This window comes from Rana temporaria, chromosome 11 (genome assembly GCF_905171775.1).
Source record: "Rana temporaria chromosome 11, aRanTem1.1, whole genome shotgun sequence".
Taxonomy (NCBI): domain Eukaryota; kingdom Metazoa; phylum Chordata; class Amphibia; order Anura; family Ranidae; genus Rana; species Rana temporaria.
In genome coordinates, this window is record NC_053499.1 from 35,241,287 (window position 1) to 35,260,594 (window position 19,308).

At 39.2% G+C, this 19,308-nt stretch overlaps 1 protein-coding gene across 1 annotated transcript in view; it reads right to left on the bottom strand.

The window, feature by feature from the left end:
• LOC120916784 (E3 SUMO-protein ligase ZBED1-like) overlaps positions 1-19,027 on the bottom strand; it is a 94,558-nt gene extending 75,531 nt beyond the window's left edge. Inside the window, exons 1-3 of the mRNA XM_040327720.1 lie at positions 17,735-19,027; positions 16,583-16,825; positions 15,420-15,516 (exon numbers count right to left, since the gene is read on the bottom strand). Of these exons, the coding sequence (XP_040183654.1) occupies positions 15,420-15,516; positions 16,583-16,825; positions 17,735-19,027 (1,633 nt within the window). The remainder of the gene's footprint in view (positions 1-15,419; positions 15,517-16,582; positions 16,826-17,734) is intronic.
• Positions 19,028-19,308: the final 281 nt, after the last annotated feature.

The following is a 19,308-nucleotide window of genomic DNA, read 5'->3' on the forward strand; positions in this document are numbered from 1 at the left end:
CAACCACTTTAAAGGAGAGTGGTTGGGAGCTGGGAAAAACAAGGCTCAACTACTTGCTTTACAAAGGAAACAAAATCTAGCACATCGCTGCTGACAGGACAGAGCTCTGCCTTGTTTACATAGTTCTGTCTTTGGGTCCTTTCACACGTGCGGACCATTCGTCCATTTTTTCATACGTCCGTTTACGGACTGCAATGCTTTCCAATGGGATAGCGTACGTTAGCGGATGAGCATCCGCTAACGTCCGTTAAAATCCGTCTCCGTTAAGCTCTGTTTTTTTGAATGGAAGAAACCCCTATTTTTCTTCCGTCAAAAAAACGGAACGGACGAAAAACGGATGTTAGCGGACGATCCGTTTAACATCCGATCCGCTAACATCCGTTTTTCATCAAAATATGTAATAAAAATAAAGTTCTAACAAAAAAAAAAAAAACGGATGAAAAAAACAGATGAAAAACGGATGACAACTGATGAAAAACGAATGTAAAACGGATGAAAAACGGATCAACTGATGATAAAAAACTGATCTAAAAACCGGTCCGCACGTGTGAAAGGGCTATTTCTCCTCGCCGATCATCGGGTGTCGGCGGTCATCCATTGGCTAGCCCCTGCTGATCTGCTTGTGCGGTGTCTATTGACAGCACAGCCAGCACGTACGCACCCCCTACCCAAAAATAGCCGATCACGTACTAGGTACTTGATCCGGCACGGGAGAGACACTTTGCCGATGTATAACGGCGTTATGTGGTCGGCAAGTGGCTAATGTGTGAAAGAACGTGCATCAACGCACAGGCGTCACTGCATTTCAATATATATATATATATATAGTCAAATAAGATAAGGCTATGGCAGGGTTTGCAGCTCCTTCTAGTGATGTTCTGAGGTGCTGAATGACTACTTTTAAATTCCTTGTTAATACTGTACAAGCTAGTCTCACATTCTTTTAATAAATCCAGATTCTTTCAAGGATCGCTAATTTTTCAAATATATCAGGAGTTCTAGGAGGTGTGCTTATATTTATAACCTCATACATCCTTGTCTGTTCTTTACAGTACATTTCATTTTCAGCAGCAAAACACTAAACACTAGCTTATCTTCTCAGAATCCGTTTGAACAGCTTGTTTGTAGGTCAGTTTGAAGACTACTGGATTTATCCCATGTTATTCTTGTCTCTGTATTGAACGGGCTTATTTGTGTCACAGTGGTGCTCAACAGCTGATAATCACTTATCTTATGTTACTTTATAAAGTCTTATAAATAAACGACATGATCTTTAGATTTTATCTACCCGGCTTGTGAAAATCTTTAGGGAAAAGGTCTAGTGTATTATGTGATATAAACTTCAATAGCAGCTGTAAGTGTGGTAAGTAGATATGTGCATTCCCGTTCGTAATGAATGGATTTTCGTACGAATTTGTTAGTATTCGTACATTCGGATCAATTCGAACATCCGAAAAGCTGAAAGAACCAAAATTACGGAATTACGAATAAGCAAAATAACGAACAAGCGAAAATACGAACGCATGATTGGACAATCTTACTAAAATACGAAACACGAAAAAGCATAGGAATGAAAATTACATCTATAACGAAGGATTTGCATTCCGTATTTTAAATCCTTTATCTGTTCGCATTTTCATATTTTCATTTGTGTGTTTTGTAAATCCGTTTCTTTGTCTGTTTGTAAATTTGTGTACTTGTATCGTTCTTTCGAATGGTCACTGGGCAGTGTAGTTAGTGAGTGATTACTTAATATCCTAGCCAATCAGCTTATCTCTTTTGTGCTGAGTCACATTGTACAGTGTAAAGCCTCGTACACACGATCGGACTTCAAACAAACTTTTCCGTGGATTTTTGTCTGAAGGAAGTTGGCCAGACTTTTGAAACCAAAAAATTTTGTCCGATAGAGTGTACACACGATCGCATTTTTTGGAAAACGCTCATTTTGACGTTTGTTGGCAAAAAGTCAGACCGTGTGTACGGGGCTTAAGAAAAAGTATATCTTAATATGGATTAGCCGCGTGTTGCTATGTATTTACGAAAGTACAAAATTACGAATCCATTAAACAAAAATTATTATCTAACAAAATTACGAATTTCGAATCAACGAAAATAAATTAGACAGAATTACGAATCATTCAAGATAAACGAAAATAAAACTGTTATGAAAATACGAACGGGTCCGAATAGGAAAACTTGCGTCTTACAAAATATGAACGGGTTCCTAATAGGAAAACTTGAGTCTTACGAAATTACGAATCTTTACGAATCGACGGAACGAGACGAAACGAAACAAAAAAAAATAAGACATTTTTTGTTGTGGACATGTCTAGTGGCAAGAAAGAAATGAGAACGCAAATTTTTATATCTGTAGCAGAACATTCGATTAGCAGTTCTACAATGCTTTTCAGAACATACTTCTTTGTAACAAAAGGGTTAGCCCCCAAAATACGTTGCCATAGGAACACCTTGCTGACCTGGAAGTGGACAGAGATTCCCATCATCCTCCCAACAGCGGGGATTCTACGAATTCTACAACTTTTCATCAGGTCCTTGTTCAGTGATCCCAGCCCTGTTGAACTTTAACCACTTGACCATTGGGCACCTAAACCCCCTTCCTAACCAGACCAATTTTCAGCTTTTGGTGCTCTCACTTTTTTAATGACAATTACTCAGTCATGCAACAATGTACCCATATGAATTTGTGTCCTTTTTTCACACAAATAGAGCTTTCTTTTGGTCACCACTGTTTTTTTTTTGGAGCTATAAGTGAAAAAAGACTGAAAATTTGGTAAAAAAAATGCATTTTTCTTTGTTTCTGTTATAAAATTTTGCAAATTAGTAATTTTTCTTCATAAATTTTAGACAAAAAAATGATTTGGTCTTTGTGAAAGTTATAGGCCCGGATTCACAAAGCACTTGCGCCGACGTATCTCAAGATACTTGCGGCCGTCTTTTGACAATTGGCCGGATGTCAAGTGGTTAATATAATAACAAACAAGAAACAAAAGTAAAAAAACATCAGACATAAAAGTGTACTGTAATTGTCTTTTATGTCTGATGTTTTTATTTTTGTTTCTTGTTTGTTATTATATTAATAAATTGAGTTCACCCACTCATCTTGTATCGTAATAGTCCTCCCTGCCCACTCTGTTCTGTGGTTCTCTTGGGTCCTTGGGGTTCCCTGAGTCCTCTTGCTATCTGATGTGGCATAAAGCAAAAAAATATATATATATGAAAAACAGAAAACTTTGGCAAAAAAACAAGAGGGAAAAAACGCACTGGAATGCATTGAAAACACATATGCAGAAACATATGTGGACTGGGTTTCTGTTGTGGGAACTGGCCCTCAATGTTTGGTTTGGTAGCTGTTCCTGCCACATTTGAACTGCAAAACCCATGTATCCATTGCACCGGGATTGGAGCATTATGCCTCTGAGTGTTTGGACATATAAAAAAAATCCATCAAACTGCAAGTTATTGGAGCCTTAGACATCTTTTCTACACTTTCTATGAATTGCAACTCTGGAGACTTTTATTGCACATTCAACTGTACTATTTGTTCTTTCTTTTAAGAGCACAGCGGAGATTGGACTGTTGCAGTTTTAAAAGGGATTCTCATATGGAGCTGGAACAGCCAACAGAAAGAGAATCTAGACTATCCTGTTGTGTTCTGTAATAAACATTCTACAGGAAACAGACTGTGTGGCTAGAATATTTGTGTTGCCCAATATAATGGTCTACACACTGGTATCAGGCAGTTGAAGCATGCCAAGATAAGAAAAAAAAAAAGAAGAGTTGTAGTTTGTTGGCTTAGTTACATTTCCATTGAATAAGTTGCACAATACAGAACTATGAAACAGTGGGCCAAATAAAATATTGTTGGTACGTCAAATATTTGGCACCCAGAAACCTTTTTTTTGTATGGACCAAAAAAATACAAATAATAGTTCAGTTTCAGTACAGTAGTTTGAAATAAGATATGTGACTGCTGCAGCAAAAAAAATTAAAGTAATGCATCTTCGCACAAAAAAATCCCAAGTGTGTCTTTGCTTACAGAGGGCCAGATTCAGGTATAATTGCGGCGGCGTAACGTATCATAGATACGTTACACCGCCGCAAGTTTTCATCGCAAGTGCCTGATTCAGAGAGCACTTGCAATGAAAACCTACGCCGGCGTGTGCCATTTAAATTAGGCACGCTCCCGCGCCGGACCTACTGCACATGCTCCGTTTCGAAATTCCCGCCGTGCTTTGCGCGCAGTGACGTCATTTTTTCGAACGGCGACGCGCGTAGCGTAATTCCGTATTCCCGGACGGCATACGCAAACGACGTTAATTTTTAAATTTCGACGCAGGAACGACGGCTATACTTTATACAGCAATACGTTTGCTGTGTAAAGTTAAGGCACCAAAAACGACGACTAACTTTGCGACGGGAAACTAGACTAGCGGCGACGTAGCGAACGCGAAAATCTGTCGTGGATCGCCGTAACTCCTAATTTGCATACCCGACGCTGGTTTACGACGCGAACTCCCCCCAGCGGCGGCCGCGGTACTGCATCCTAAGATCCGACAGTGTAAAACAATTACACCTGTCGGATCTTAGGGCTATCTATACGTAACTGATTCTATGAATCAGTCGCATAGATACTCTGACAGATACGACGGAGTATCTGAGATACTCCGTCGTATCTCCTTTGTGAATCTGGCCCAGAAGGTCTAACATGGTAGAAAGCATGCGTTTGTCAATATTTGTCATAATAGAGGTGTGCAGTAGTTTCCCTCCCTACGTGTTACGTCACTAGCTTGTGACGTCTTCAGGAGATACATCTATCTCATTTTGCCAAATAAACCATATGCACTGCATAATAAAAGTTTATTTGACATGTGATGCACCAAATAAGATGCTGCGCCTGATCTTCATGCCTCAACAACCCCTGAGGATTGATTTACTAAAGGTAAATAGACTGTGCGCTTTGCAGTTGCCCTCTGCAAGTGGAGTTGCTCCAGAACTTAGTAAATGAGGTAAGGCTTCACTTTGCAAAGAATACCCAAGGGAAAAAAATGCATTTTTACTTGCACATGATTTCAATAGAGCTTCTGTTCATTTACTAAGCTCTGGAGCAAAAAAAATCCTTTAGTAAATCAACCCCCTGGTGTTGGTAATAGCAAGAGTTACAACTACTTTAAATTTGAACAACATACTGGACATTTTTGGAAGGGGGAGTAAAGTAACAAGGGTACAAATTTATCAAGATGTAACGTTCGGTGTAAACAACACATTGACAATGACTGCTCTGCTTTTAAGCTCCTGGATAACCATAAACGAAACTGGCTTACTTATGTATTATTTGTATGGACTGGCAATTCTCCTATACACAGCTGATGTCTCCCGTTGTTCCGGTCTGTCTAATGAACATTTGTTAATAATATTTCTTGAACGATGTAAGCTGCACGAAAGGGAATCAGCGCTGCCCATCTCTGCTTCTGCTAGGAACTGATTGCGTGTAGGCTGTGTCCTATAGCTGAGCCAAGATGCATTACACAACTCCCTGTCAGGAACAGAACATATATACGATAAGTAAATGGCATGTTGTCACTGTGTATGTTGTTCCTGGCGCATTACATTATGGAAAACCTGTGCTACATATTTTTGAACGAACAAGCTATAATTCTATGCCAGAAAAATATGGGTGGACACTATTGTGCCAAAAAAAATTCTGCATGCTGAACATATTCACAGCCATAACCTTTCAATTGGTCTCCTCCATATGGTGGCATAAAGGGTTTCCCAGTTTACCCAAAATAAAGTGGTGGGTCCTCTGGCAGCAGCACTCCTGGATGCTAGACTCCCCGGATCTCCGGTACTGTCTGCCACAGACTCACAGATCCAGTGATGTGGGGCCACTATTCTTCCAGGCTGAAGGATAACCTCATAATTCAACCCACTTCCTCTGGTACAGTACTCAAATGATCCCTTCCAGGTCTTTTGGGATTCCTATGCCCTCTATTACTCATAGGATTTATGCCAGCTCTTCCAGGATTTCCAGGATTTCCAGAATCCCTAGGACCTCCAGTGCTCAGAGGATCCTTGCTGTGTCTTCTAGGATTTCTAGGACCTTCCCAGTAACAATGTTGGGTGTGTCCTGTAACCAGAAGAATTTTTATGCACCAGCTGCCTGAGAAAAACGCTATAATACTTATCTGCCCACGTTAGTGTAGAGAATAGACTATTTAAAGGAAAAGTTCACCTTTTGTAACATGTTACTGTTGCAGCAGCCCCTGCACCACCCCCCGATCCCCCATTGTGACAGCAAGCCAAGGATCCTCTCCCCACGCCTGCTGTCACGTTTTTTTTAAAACTTGGCTGTGCAGAGCTCCGCCCACCCATACAAGTACCAACAACCTTTGCGGCTGTGGGCTTATAGTTCTCAATGAACTACCAGGTCTCTGATGAGCACTGTAGATAGTTCATTGATGCTTCCTGTCATTGTTAACTGACTGTTTGTATGAGGTATGCGCAGATAGCCTACACTGAAAGTTTTCCAAAGGTGAACTTATCCTTTACAGTGAAAGTAAAGCTAGATATTCACTTAAAAGTGGATGTCTAGCTTTTAGTGAAACTCATATAGTGTGTTTGGACCAAGCTGAGTTGGAGATCGTGGGCCGGATTCAGATACCTGAGCGTATCTGGCTGGCTGGCGTAACGTATCTTAGATACGTTATGCCGCTGTAACTTTGGGCGCAAGTTCTGTATTCAGAAAGAACTTGCGCCCTTATTTACGGCGGCATAACGTATGTGTTCCGGCGTAAGGCCGCGTAATTCAAATGGGGATGTTGGGGGCGTGTTGTATTTGGGGGCGTGTTGGGGGCGCCGTTCGTGAAAACATCCCAGTGCGCATGCTCGAAAATCCGCCGCAAAACGGCATTGCTTTCGACGTGAACGTAAATTACGTCCAGCCGTATTCGCGAACGACTTACGCAAACGACGTAAAAAATTCAAAACTCGGTGCGGGAACGACGGCCATACTTAACATAGGATACGCCGCACATACCCCTCATATAGCAGGGGTAACTTTACGCCGGAAAAAGCCGGACGCAAACGACGTAAAAAAAAAGCGTCGGGCGGTCGTTCGTTTCTGAATTGACGTAAAAAGTAATTTGCATATTCCTTGCGTAAACAAACAGAAGTGCCACCTAGCGGCCAGCGTAAATATGCAGCCTAAGATCCGACGGTGTAAGACACATATCTATGCGGGATATCTATGCGTAACTGATTCTATGAATCAGTCACATAGATACGACCGAGCGCACTCAGAGATACGACGGTGTATCAGGAGATACGATGGCATATCAGGAGATACGCCGTCGTATCTCTTTCTGAATCCGGCCCCCGTGGCGTAATCATTTCGCCTCGGCCAGTCAGAGGAAGCTCTGCATTCATTCAGAAAAATGAAAAGCTCTCTGTGAATGGATGAATAGCCCGACTCAATTTTGTACCAGGTGTAGGACAGGAAGTTTGCGTCAGACTGACAGAACACAGTGCTGTATACTGTATATAGCTGAGGCTACATACAGTCCATACAGAACTGAGAGCTGCTGCATGTCATAGTGAAATAAATCTCTTGTTTGACCAGCTTGGTCCAAAACAACGATTTAAACTTCACTAGAAGCTGAAGATCAGCTTTCAGGCTGGGTTCACATCTCTGTGCGAAGTGGCTCAAAGCTGGGGTCTGGTGCGTACTTGTTCACCGTTTTAGGTCCAATTTCAGTCCGAATTTTTGGCTGAATTCAGACCTGAAACAGATCAGAAGTTGCAAAGGACTCCTGTGCAATTCGCTCCGCAGCCGTCCCGGAGCTGTGTGAACCGGCTCCATTGAGAGTCGGTCACAGGCTTCTGACATGCGAATTGGATCCAATTCGCAATAGTGTGAACCCAGTCTAAATAGTTCTTCTAACATGCCTCAGTAAGGCCACAGCTCATTTGTTATCATTCAGATCTATTTTCCTTGTGTGCGGTGTCGACATGCTCAGATATGCTACAGATTCTGCATTGTGTTCACCTTTATAGAGCCTTGAATACAATTTGATGGTATATCACTCTCCTTTTGTGTATTCTTTGATATTCTTCTGTTAGAATGAATAAAAGAAGGATTAAACATAAAAGATCAGAGAAAAATCTACACAAAAAGAGAAAATGGATGGCAAAAAAAGTGTGGACTAAATAAATCAAACCATTGAACTAATGGCTCACCCCATACTGCTTGTGTTAAAATAAGCTAGACGCATGTTTTCCAACATACGTTTTCTTTTTATAGTGTTGCATTACGCCATTATTTTCTGCAGTGTGATTTATTAATGTGGTTGCATTTTTTTTTTTACACAAGGTATACCTGCAGTGCTGCTGTTAAAATGCAACATGATTTTTTTTTTCTAATGAAGGGTATTGGTATAAATTGGCACCATTGATAGCAAGGCTGTTTGGCTTGTCCTTGTGTTGGGAATGAGTTGAGGATTAAGGCCCAGTGTAGGTGGTATAAATGAGCCCTAACAGATGTCATTGTTCCTTACAGGGCCAGATCCAGAGAGAGAGTACGCCGGTGTATCTACTGATACACCGGCGTACTTTCAAATTACCCGCGTCGTATCTTTAGTTTGAATCCTCAAACCAAGATATGACGGCATCTGGGTTCGATCCGACAGGCGTACGGCTTCGTACGCCTTCGGATCGTAGATGCAATACTTCGGCGTCCGCTGGGTGGAGTTCGTGTCGTTTTCCGTGTCTAGTATGCTAATTAGCTTTTTCCGACGATCCACAAACGTACGCGCGGCCGTCGCATTCTCTTACATCGTCTCTAGTCGGCTTTTTCCGGCGTATAGTTAAAGCTGGTATTTTGCGGCGTATAGATAGACTTGCCATGTTAAGTATGGCCGTCGTTCCCGCGTCGAAATTTGATTTTTTTTTATTTTTTTTGCGTAAGTCGTCCGTGAATAGGGATGGACGTAAGTCACGTCTAAGTTCAAAAAATGACATTGTTGCGACGTCATTTCGCGCAAAGCACGGCGGGAAATTTAGAAACGGAGCATGCGCAGTTCAATCGGCGCGGGGACGCGTTTCATTTAAATGAATCACGCCCCCTAATCGCCGATTTGAATTCCGCCGCCTGAAATACACTACGCCGCCGTAACTTACAGCGCTAAATCTTCCTGGATTCGACTTAAAGCCAGGTAAGATACGGCAGCGTAGCGTATCTCTGATACGCTGCGCCCATCTTAATGTATGTGAATCTGCCCCAAGCTCTTCCATTCACCTGCTGGAATTCTGGTTCTGGCTGCATGGGTACTTTCATTTGGTGTAAGAGTTTTGGTAGCACTAGTACTGTAATACCATGTGACAGTTTTCTTGGTGCCTATATGGCGAGCAGTGCCAGGACAAGGTCATCAAGCGCCAGGGCCAAGATGCCAAACTGCACCCCCTTTCCCTTAGGGTTAGGGTCAGGGTCCCCCCGATCCCTGCAATAAACCATTGCGACAGGGTGTTAGATTTTAAATGTATTGATATTATGTTCTAAAGGTCTCTGAATCAATGCTTAAACATGGTAGCATTTGAAGGTTTGTTAAAGACAAACGAAGGTCAATGTAGGTTAGGCCATATCTATTCTTAAAAACATACGTCAAGAAGATGGGTGGAGATGATACTTAAAAATACCTAAGTGGGTGTGAACGATCATCGCAACCTTCTTTGGAAACGAGCCAATTGTGCTTAGTTAGCTGTTAAACCTGTATAAATGTACACGTGGTAAGCATAGTAAGTTAGGATCTCCAGGGTCACCCCTGGACGGAGGGACCTCAGGGTCACCCCCGACCCGACGGGGGAAGGGACTCTGCTGATGAGATGGAAGTTTGGAAACCAACCTGCTCGGAGAGGCTCTATAGCCAGCATAGAAGATGTACCATCTATTTCCTCCTTCTGTAACTTTGTGATGCCTACCAGCCATGATGTTTGACTAAGCTGTAACAACGTAAGCATTAATCTGTTTGCTGTCATATCGTTGGAAGAATAAAACATCGTAATAATGAAGTAATCCAATGTCTGAATATTTTGGAAGCAACGCCTGGATAGGAAGAGGTTTTTGACAACACATCGCATGACACCTGTTAGAGGCATATGTCCACTATGTCCTCTGTTCTATCTCTGTCACCTCTTCCCCTGCCCCCCGGCATTTAACATTTGTCGCGCCAGCCAGACTGGTCATTTTTTTCCTAAAGCCTTGACAAGGGGGAAATGAAGAAATGAAGTCAAAGATGTTGTTCTTTCAAGTCTTGAAGAAAAATACGACCAAAGCACCTAGAACTGTAAAAGGCGTTTGTTTTCCATCAGACGAGAGAAGGCTCTAAAACACAGGGTGAGTTTTTACGCTGTTTTGTTTTCTCACCACCTGTCAGAATGCTTGTAGCTTACGAGCAGAAGAAAAAAAAACCATACAAGGCTTACACAGGGCTACTGAGCCAAAGCTATTTTGGACAGAAGGTTTCAAGATATCATGCAAAATCCATTGAGGACTTTTCAGGTTATGGAGAAAAATCGTAGACGTTTACGTACGTGAAGAAAGCTGCCAAATAGAAGCTTCACGTTATATTTAAGGCCACCATTGTAGTCACACAGGCAGATGTACACTTTGAGTGAGCTATTGAAAGTCGGGATTTTGATGTTTGAACGGTCCAAGAATACACTATACATTATACATTCCTTTCGCATACACAAAAAGGAGAAAGACATTATTTTTACGCACGCATCTTTACATTTGTTTACTTGAGGCTACTTTACAGCTTAAATAAACATTTACACTAACACGTGAGCCAAAAAGAAGGCGGGCCAGAGGAAAAAGACAAGAACTGTTAGAAAATTAATTCTTCAAAGAAAATAAGGACATTACTCTTCCAAGATAAAGCAACGGATGAAGATACAGCAACATGAAAATGCAACAAGAAAAATCACCAAAGATAGACAATGTAACAAACAAACGAAAGAAACTAAAACTAAAGAAGACAAAGTTAAAGGACATTGTTTATTGCTTGTTTTTTTAAGTGCACAGGAAAATCATTCTAAAACAAGGGGTAAATATGTTTTTTTATATAAGTGGTTTAACATGGGATGGTTAATCTCAAAGTTCAGAAGTATATCTCAGTAATATTCGGGAATTGATATATATATATATATATATGCAATGCAGGCATGTAAACAGTAGTGGGGTAATTAATTAATTAATACCAGAGTGTAAGAAGTTCTTTAATAAGGAAATTAAGTTTAATGCTGCATATATATGTTCGGGAATATTTTAGCCTAAAACAACAGAAATGTGTTATTGCATGTCATTCAAAGCACATACAGGGGTAGAAGTTTAAAGGAAAAACTATTGATTAAAATTATGCAAGAACTGTATAAAATTCAGTTAATGGTAAACAACAAGGTATTTAGTATTTAACAAAAATCCTACAGATTTGGTTGTAGAAAATAATAAGTTGAGGATTGAGCAATTTTTACAAAAGTTTCCAAACTTGGGTTTGGTTATTTAATTAAAGGTAGTAAATTGTTCAAAATTACTAAAGTTTACACAGGAAAAATATTAAAATATGAAAGTTTTGTTCAATCCAAAATTAGCAAATATTGATGAGAAAACTATTGTTAAAAGTTTTTGAGAAATTGAGTATTTCTGATAAAGAGTTGGTTGGAGTAATTTTCTCGAGGAAACGCAGGTCGGTTCATGCGCAGGGGCCAATCTGGGTTTCATGAGATTGTTCCACTAATTTTTTGTCATTAATATAATCAAAAGTCATATTATAACGTTATGTACATGATTTTTAGCAGATGTACAAACCAAATATGTTTTAAAATTTTTAAAAAAGGTTAAAAATTGTAAAAACGATAAAATGAGATTGGTTGAAAATTGTATAGTGAATGGTAGTCAAGACTGACAGTGACAGATCTTTCTCTGAGAGTGTGTCATTAACAGAGAAATGGAGGTCGAGTTTCTAAGCAGATGGTCAGTCATGACAAGAGTTTTTTTCCCCTATGGATATAAACACATTTTAAGTGTTTAAACTTTTTTCAGAAATCTGAAATAAAGGTTCATGGATGGAAAAAAATATTTAATAAGGTATTACTAACCTAAGTAATTGTTTTGAAAAATACGTGGGTTTTTGCACCATTTGTTTTAAAGAACTAAGGTGTTATTTTTAAACATGAGGGTGTCTACACAAGGCTTTGATTAAGCTTTTGTCTATAGTGACAACTGGATGTTAAAAAGTAAGGTCAGTTGAAGCTAAAATTATACAGTGTAATAAGCCACAATTATGCAAGTTGATTATGCAAAAGTTACTTTATCAATTTTTCAGTGGATATTTATTGAGGGGTTTTTTTTGTGCTTTTATTAAATGGATCCAGGAAGCACAGATGAAACTTTCTGAATGTTTGTCTGTCTACACTGAAAAAAGATTTTAAGACTTGTTTGTTTAGCAGTCAGAGTGACAGGGCATGTGGTTAAATTAACCATACTGTATAAGTTGGTTAAAAAAAGAAAAATACTTAAACATGATTTAAGTTTCTTTCTGATATAAGGTATTTAGGATATCCAACCTAAATGTTCTTTTGCAAAATTAAAGCAATCATAAGTAAAGTATAGTAAAGAAAAATACAATAATCTGATAAAAATATTACTTTTACAAAATAAAAATTAGTCACAGAATAAAAAGGGGGACGATGAAAATTTTGTCTCAGTACAGACTGATAATGAAGATAAAATTCATTGTAAAAATAATTGATTCCAACAAAAATGGATAGAATTATTTTTTAAATGAAAATATTTATTTTTGCATATCCAGGTACCTGACAGATTGACTGACAAATTGATTAATTGATTTTTTGTTTGAGCTAATGAAAGAAATTTTGAACTACTCATTATTAGAGCATTTTTGTCATCAAACTTCTTGAATATTGTTTTATTATGTTTATAGAGCAATTCAAAGGCAAAGAGTGATCTTATACTATAAAGTATTGAGAGATTTGCAGTCTATGTAGATTGAGTATATTAGATTTTTTCACCTGCTGAAGGAGTATACTAGTATGTTTTTTCCTTTTTAGTTAATTTTTTGATAAAAATAATTGAGGTAATTCTAGGAAAAAATAATATATTTTTAATGAAAGCTAAGTTATGAACTTTGTCACATTCCATTGGGATTGTTTTCAAACCATGGAATCAGATAATGATTTTTTCATTTTTATAGGACAGGTGATGAAGGACGTGTATGCAATTTTAGTATTTGATAAAGTTATTGTTTCTTATCATCTTTAGTACCCAGATATTATAGAACGCTACAATAGTATTTTAAAGTCTAAATAGGGTAAGATGATTCAAGAAAAGGTAAATACTAAGTGACTTATTTACCTGTTATATTTTTGGTTTAAAACCTTTTCTAAAGTAAGGGTTGGTTACATTTTTTTGAGTTAATGACAGGATGAAGAATGTCTGTTCTTCTATGTTTTTTTAAAATTAGCATATATAGTTATTTGCAATCTGTTGCATAGGACAAAGTACAAGTATAGGAATTTCAGAAGTTTGTTCACAAAATATGGCTAGGCCTTTGCTAAATTTAAATAGAGATTATGTTTTGAATAAGATTTCTACTTTTTATGAGTATGTTTCATAATTTATTCCAGTAGCTAAAGTTATGGTTAGGAATTATAGATTTTAAAGATACCACGGATTTCAATAGGAATGCCAACTGAAATATCAGATTTCAATTGGGAAGGTAATTTTATTTTTTGGATACTTTCATGACCATGAAACAAGCACAACTAAAATTCTATTTTGGTTATTATTTCTAGTTTTTTCAAATTATTTTTTGATTATGTTATCAAGGATCAACATTTTTGGATGAACTTCAATGATTTATTCATATGGACTTATATCAAAAGTGACATATTGATCGATTGATCATTATGTAAGGGGGAGTTGGAATGTAATAATTCTAATATAGGAATTTTTTAATTTTTTTAAATATGGAAAAATAGTTGTTATATTTTGGTTTCTAAATCTTTTATAAGAATACATATTGATACACATAAAATTATTATTTCACATAGAATAATTAATTTTTATTCATTTTTATAGAACACATAACTTGGGAAAGTTGGATGGATAGTTTGTTATTACAAGTATGTATAACAAAGTATACATTTGAAGTATTAATATAGTTAAAAACATACAAGCTTGTGTGGAAGAAAAAGATTTTAAAGTATCTAAACAGAATTATTGTTGAATTAAATAATATGGAACATTGAAAAATAAATAAAAGAAAGAGTTGCTTGCTGGTCATGGATAGATAAATAAATTATATGGATAGGTAAATAAATTAGATGGATAAATATATAAAAATAAATAGATAAAGATAAAAATATAAATAGAAAGAAAGATAGAATATATAAAAATATGACAATCAAATAATGGGAAAGTTATGTTTTTATATATCCACAAACAAATAGATTACGTATTATGTTTATAATTGTTCAGTGTCTAGGATAATGTATAAAAAACTTATACTGAAGAAATTTGGTTATTGAAATTTCAAAAGAAATGAAAAAAATTGTATTTATTAATTATTAATTAATATTATAGAGAAATATAATTTGATACATCAAAAATATATTTATTTCTTCTTTATGATAAAATATTAAATAATTATATGATATGGATGAAGTTATAAGAAGTAAAATTTATGAAGGTAAAGGAAGAAAATTTGAATATTACATAATTTAGATGGAGAATAAATTAAAATTAATTAATAATATAATAAATTATAATTTTTTAATGGAATCAAATATTTCACAAGAATATCTCCGAATTTTGGAAAAAGTTTATGTACAATATCTGAAATGTTAAATTGTATTGTTTGTATTGGAAAAAAGTGAATCAGAAACCTTTATTGTTTAAGATGAATGCACTTATTTTATTTGTTAATTACAGTGCATTAAGGGGGAATTGTTAGATTTTAAATGTATTGATATTATGTTCTAAAGGTCTCTGAATCAATGCTTAAACATGGTAGCATTTGAAGGTTTGTTAAAGACAAACGAAGGTCAATGTAGGTTAGGCCATATCTATTCTTAAAAACATACGTCAAGAAGATGGGTGGAGATGATACTTAAAAATACCTAAGTGGGTGTGAACGATCATCGCAACCTTCTTTGGAAACGAGCCAATTGTGCTTAGTTAGCTGTTAAACCTGTATAAATGTACACGTGGTAAGCATAGTAAGTTAGGATCTCCAGGGTCACCCCTGGACGGAGGGACCTCAGGGTCACCCCCGACCCGACGGGGGAAGGGACTCTGCTGATGAGATGGAAGTTTGGAAACCAACCTGCTCGGAGAGGCTCTATAGCCAGCATAGAAGATGTACCATCTATTTCCTCCTTCTGTAACTTTGTGATGCCTACCAGCCATGATGTTTGACTAAGCTGTAACAACGTAAGCATTAATCTGTTTGCTGTCATATCGTTGGAAGAATAAAACATCGTAATAATGAAGTAATCCAATGTCTGAATATTTTGGAAGCAACGCCTGGATAGGAAGAGGTTTTTGACAACACATCGCATGACACCTGTTAGAGGCATATGTCCACTATGTCCTCTGTTCTATCTCTGTCACCTCTTCCCCTGCCCCCCTGCATTTAACACAGGGGCAGCTTTCCCTCCTGCCCATCCCTTGTACCTGCCCTGATGGGGAGTACTTTGAAAGACCTCATTCACACAGGGCATTGTAATCCATGCAGGGCTGGGTTTTACCACCACAGTAATGTACGAGCGTTGCGTGCATCCTAGTGCTGTCAGCCCTACATCTGTCAATTGGGATGCCATGGCTACATAGATACTGAAATAAATATGGGGTGGTTTTGGATTCCCCCTATTTATTATAAATATGTATTAACTTGTCTATTCCTATAGTTAGACAGTCTATCAAAGCTCTGATAAAGTTAATGGTGATGGTACAATAATAAGGTTATCTATAAAAATAAACACACTGCTTAAATAAGCAAGGGTCTCATTTATTTAACAATGAAAGTAGAAATGCTAACATAAAACGCTAAAATGAATATTACAGAGCATATAAAACAAAAGAATTTAAATGATACTTTATGTAAGGTCGTCTTCTGTATTCGGTAGCTTTCAGCTGGGCTCAATGGGCAAGAGGAAGTCACTCCAGCTGGCCAGTACTTTTAAATCCCACTCAGACACCACCCACACAAACACCCACTGCCAGCCCATACCAATGAAAAAATCCATGAGGCAGTCTTTCCTAATCACCAGGAAGTATTCTTCTTTTGCCCGTCCTCCAAGAAGTATGCTGTAATGTCCACTAGGGGCAGCATTTCACCATGAATCACCGCTATTCGAACCAGATCATCCTTCAGTAACAGCTCTCTGGGGAGAGTGTGGACCTCTGTGCAGTCACTATGTCCCCTGCTGTTGAGAACACTCTCTCAGAAGGAACTGAAGAGCCTGGCACAGCGAGATAGCATCTTGCCATCCTGGCAACATGAGGGTATTTACACTCATTGCTTTTCCACCATGTCATCGGATCACCATCCACTATAATGCCGCTTGCTGCCAGCAGATAGGATTCCACCTCCTCTTTGATGATGTCAGCAGAAGTCTTGTTGTCTTTGCTGGCAAAGGTCTCTCCAAACTCTGCCATCGCCGACTTCTTTTGTGGAGGAGATGATGAGTCCAAGTTTGCTCCTGTTGGCTCTGCAGCTTGAGCTTGACCCTGCAGAAAAAAATTGTTGATTAATTAAACCTATTTATTTTCATGTTTCATAGACATGAAAAATGTAGCAATATTATTGCCACATTTTTCATGTCTATGAAACATGAAAATAATAACATTTAATAAAAGCCATTATTACAAAAAAAAAGTGGGGGTAATCCACAAAGATCCGGCGTAACGTAAATTTTCCCATTTAAGTTACACTGCCTTAAAATTTCTACCTAAGTGCCCGATCCACAAAGCACTTACCTAGAAATTTTTGGCTGTGTAACTTAAATTCCGCCGGCGCAAGGCGTTCCTCTTTTCATGGGGGCGATTCCCATTTAAATTAGGCGCGCTCCCGCGCCGGACGTACTGTGCATGCTTGTGACGTCATTTTCCCGACGTGCATAGCGCGAAATTACGTTACGCCGAGCTTTGTGGATCGCGACGGGTCAATAAAGTTGCGTCGGAAAAAAAAAGATACGGCGAGAAAAAAAAATTCAAAACAAAAAAAAAATTGCGTCGCTGGACAGAAGGGTCTGCTTTTACATAGTGTACACAGTTTACACTTTGTAAAAGCAGCCCTAATTTTGCGTTTGCAAACTAAAACTTACGGAGAAAAAACAAAGCTGAAAAGCTTTGCGGATCTCCGTAAGTGCTAATTTGCATACCCGAGGCGGCATTTCGACACAAAATGCCCCCAGCGGCGGATGCGGTACTGCATCCTAAGATCCGGCAGTGTAAGTCCCTTACACATGCCGGATCTTCTGCCTAACTATGGGAAACTGATTCTGTGGATCAGTTCCATAGTTAGAAACAGGGATACGACGGCGTAACAGCAGTTACGCCGGCGTATCCCTTTTGAGGATCTGGCCCAATGTATTTAGATTTAAATTTATCATTTTTTAAAGAATATTCTTTATTTACCTCATCACAGTCTCTAGTGCCCAGACTGCTCACAATCTCGGTGGTGAGGTCACTGTATGTCCTCTGGCGTAGGGCAGGGTCCATGTGAGACAGGGACTTGAACCTTGGATCCAGGGCAGTAGATCTGTGAAGGTAGTCCTGTAGAGTAGGGGGTGAAGTGTATCTGGGCTGCAGGTCCTCTCTAATGGCAGTCTTGACATCTCGTGTGATGGTGCTGTCTTCCACACCTGGAGCCATCGATTGGAGAATCCTTGTTTTTAGGGGCAGGATCATCGATACAGATGGTGAACTTTCAGTGCTCAGAAGAGTTGTAACCATCTTGAGGGGTTGAAGCACCTGGAGGACCTCCTCTGCCACTCTCACATCATCATCAGACAGGGTAATGATGTCCTTGACCATTTTCTTTAGGGTCTTGTCAGTCAGTGCAGAGTATATAGCTGCCTGCTGCTCCAGATAACGCGCCAGCATATCATAAGTGGAGTTACACCTTGTTGGCACATCATTTATGAGCTTGTGTTTAGGCAGCTTTAGCATTTCTTGCTTTGTTTTCAGCACATGGGCAGCTGTTGTGCTTCGGTGGAAGTAGGAAACCACCTTCCTGATCCTCCCAAAGAGGCGGTCCATCCTACTGACAGAGATTCCCTTCTGAGATGCCAAATTCACGACATGCGCAAAGCACCCTATCTGTGGGCCCAGTCCTGCCTCAATTACTGCATTAACTTGGTTTTTGGCATTGTCAGTTGTGACTGGGATATTAGTACTGGGCCTCTTTAGCTTCCATTCGTCCACCGCTTCTGTCAGCACCTGCGCAAGATGAGCGCTTGTGTGACTCTCGTAGAGGGGGCGTGTCTGCAGCACCGGACTTCTCATCTCCCAGTCTGCCGTGATGAAGTGAGCGGTTATTGTCACATAGCTCTCCGTTCCCCTGGACATCCACCCGTCTGTCGTGAGCGCAACAGACGATGCTTGGGATAGTTCATCCACAACTTTTTTCTTCTCCTGTTCATAAAGTTCTGACACAACCTTTTCGCTGAAGTGGGTGCGCGACGGGATGTTGTAACGTGGCTCAAGCACTTTCAGCATGTGCTTAAAGCCCTCGTTCTGCACAATCGAATATGGCCTCATGTCTGCTCCGATAAACACGCCGATTGCTTTTGTGATGGCTTTAGCCCGGTCCGATTGTGGAATGAGGGGCTGTTTAAATGCTGCGGTGATGAGCGGTTGCTGAACAGCTTTTGTTTTCACTCCTGTCAGTGGAACACCGGGGTGATGACGCTTCAAATGCGTGGCCATACTTGACGTGTTTCCACTGTCATGTGGCTTTCTTGTGCCACAGTGCCTACACGCCGTCACGGTTTTATCCACTATCCTCTTTCCTTCATGATCATATTTCACAGGGATGCTTTAAATCTCCCATACAGGAGATTTAAAGGACGCGGGACGTTCAAGCTCCTCCGTTCTTCCACTCGCCATGACTCGCCATGACTCGTATGTGTGGACTGTGGACTGATTCCTTGCCCAAAGTAGAGGCAGGATGTGGAGGTGCTTTGGTAGCCTGGAGGACGGAACACTGG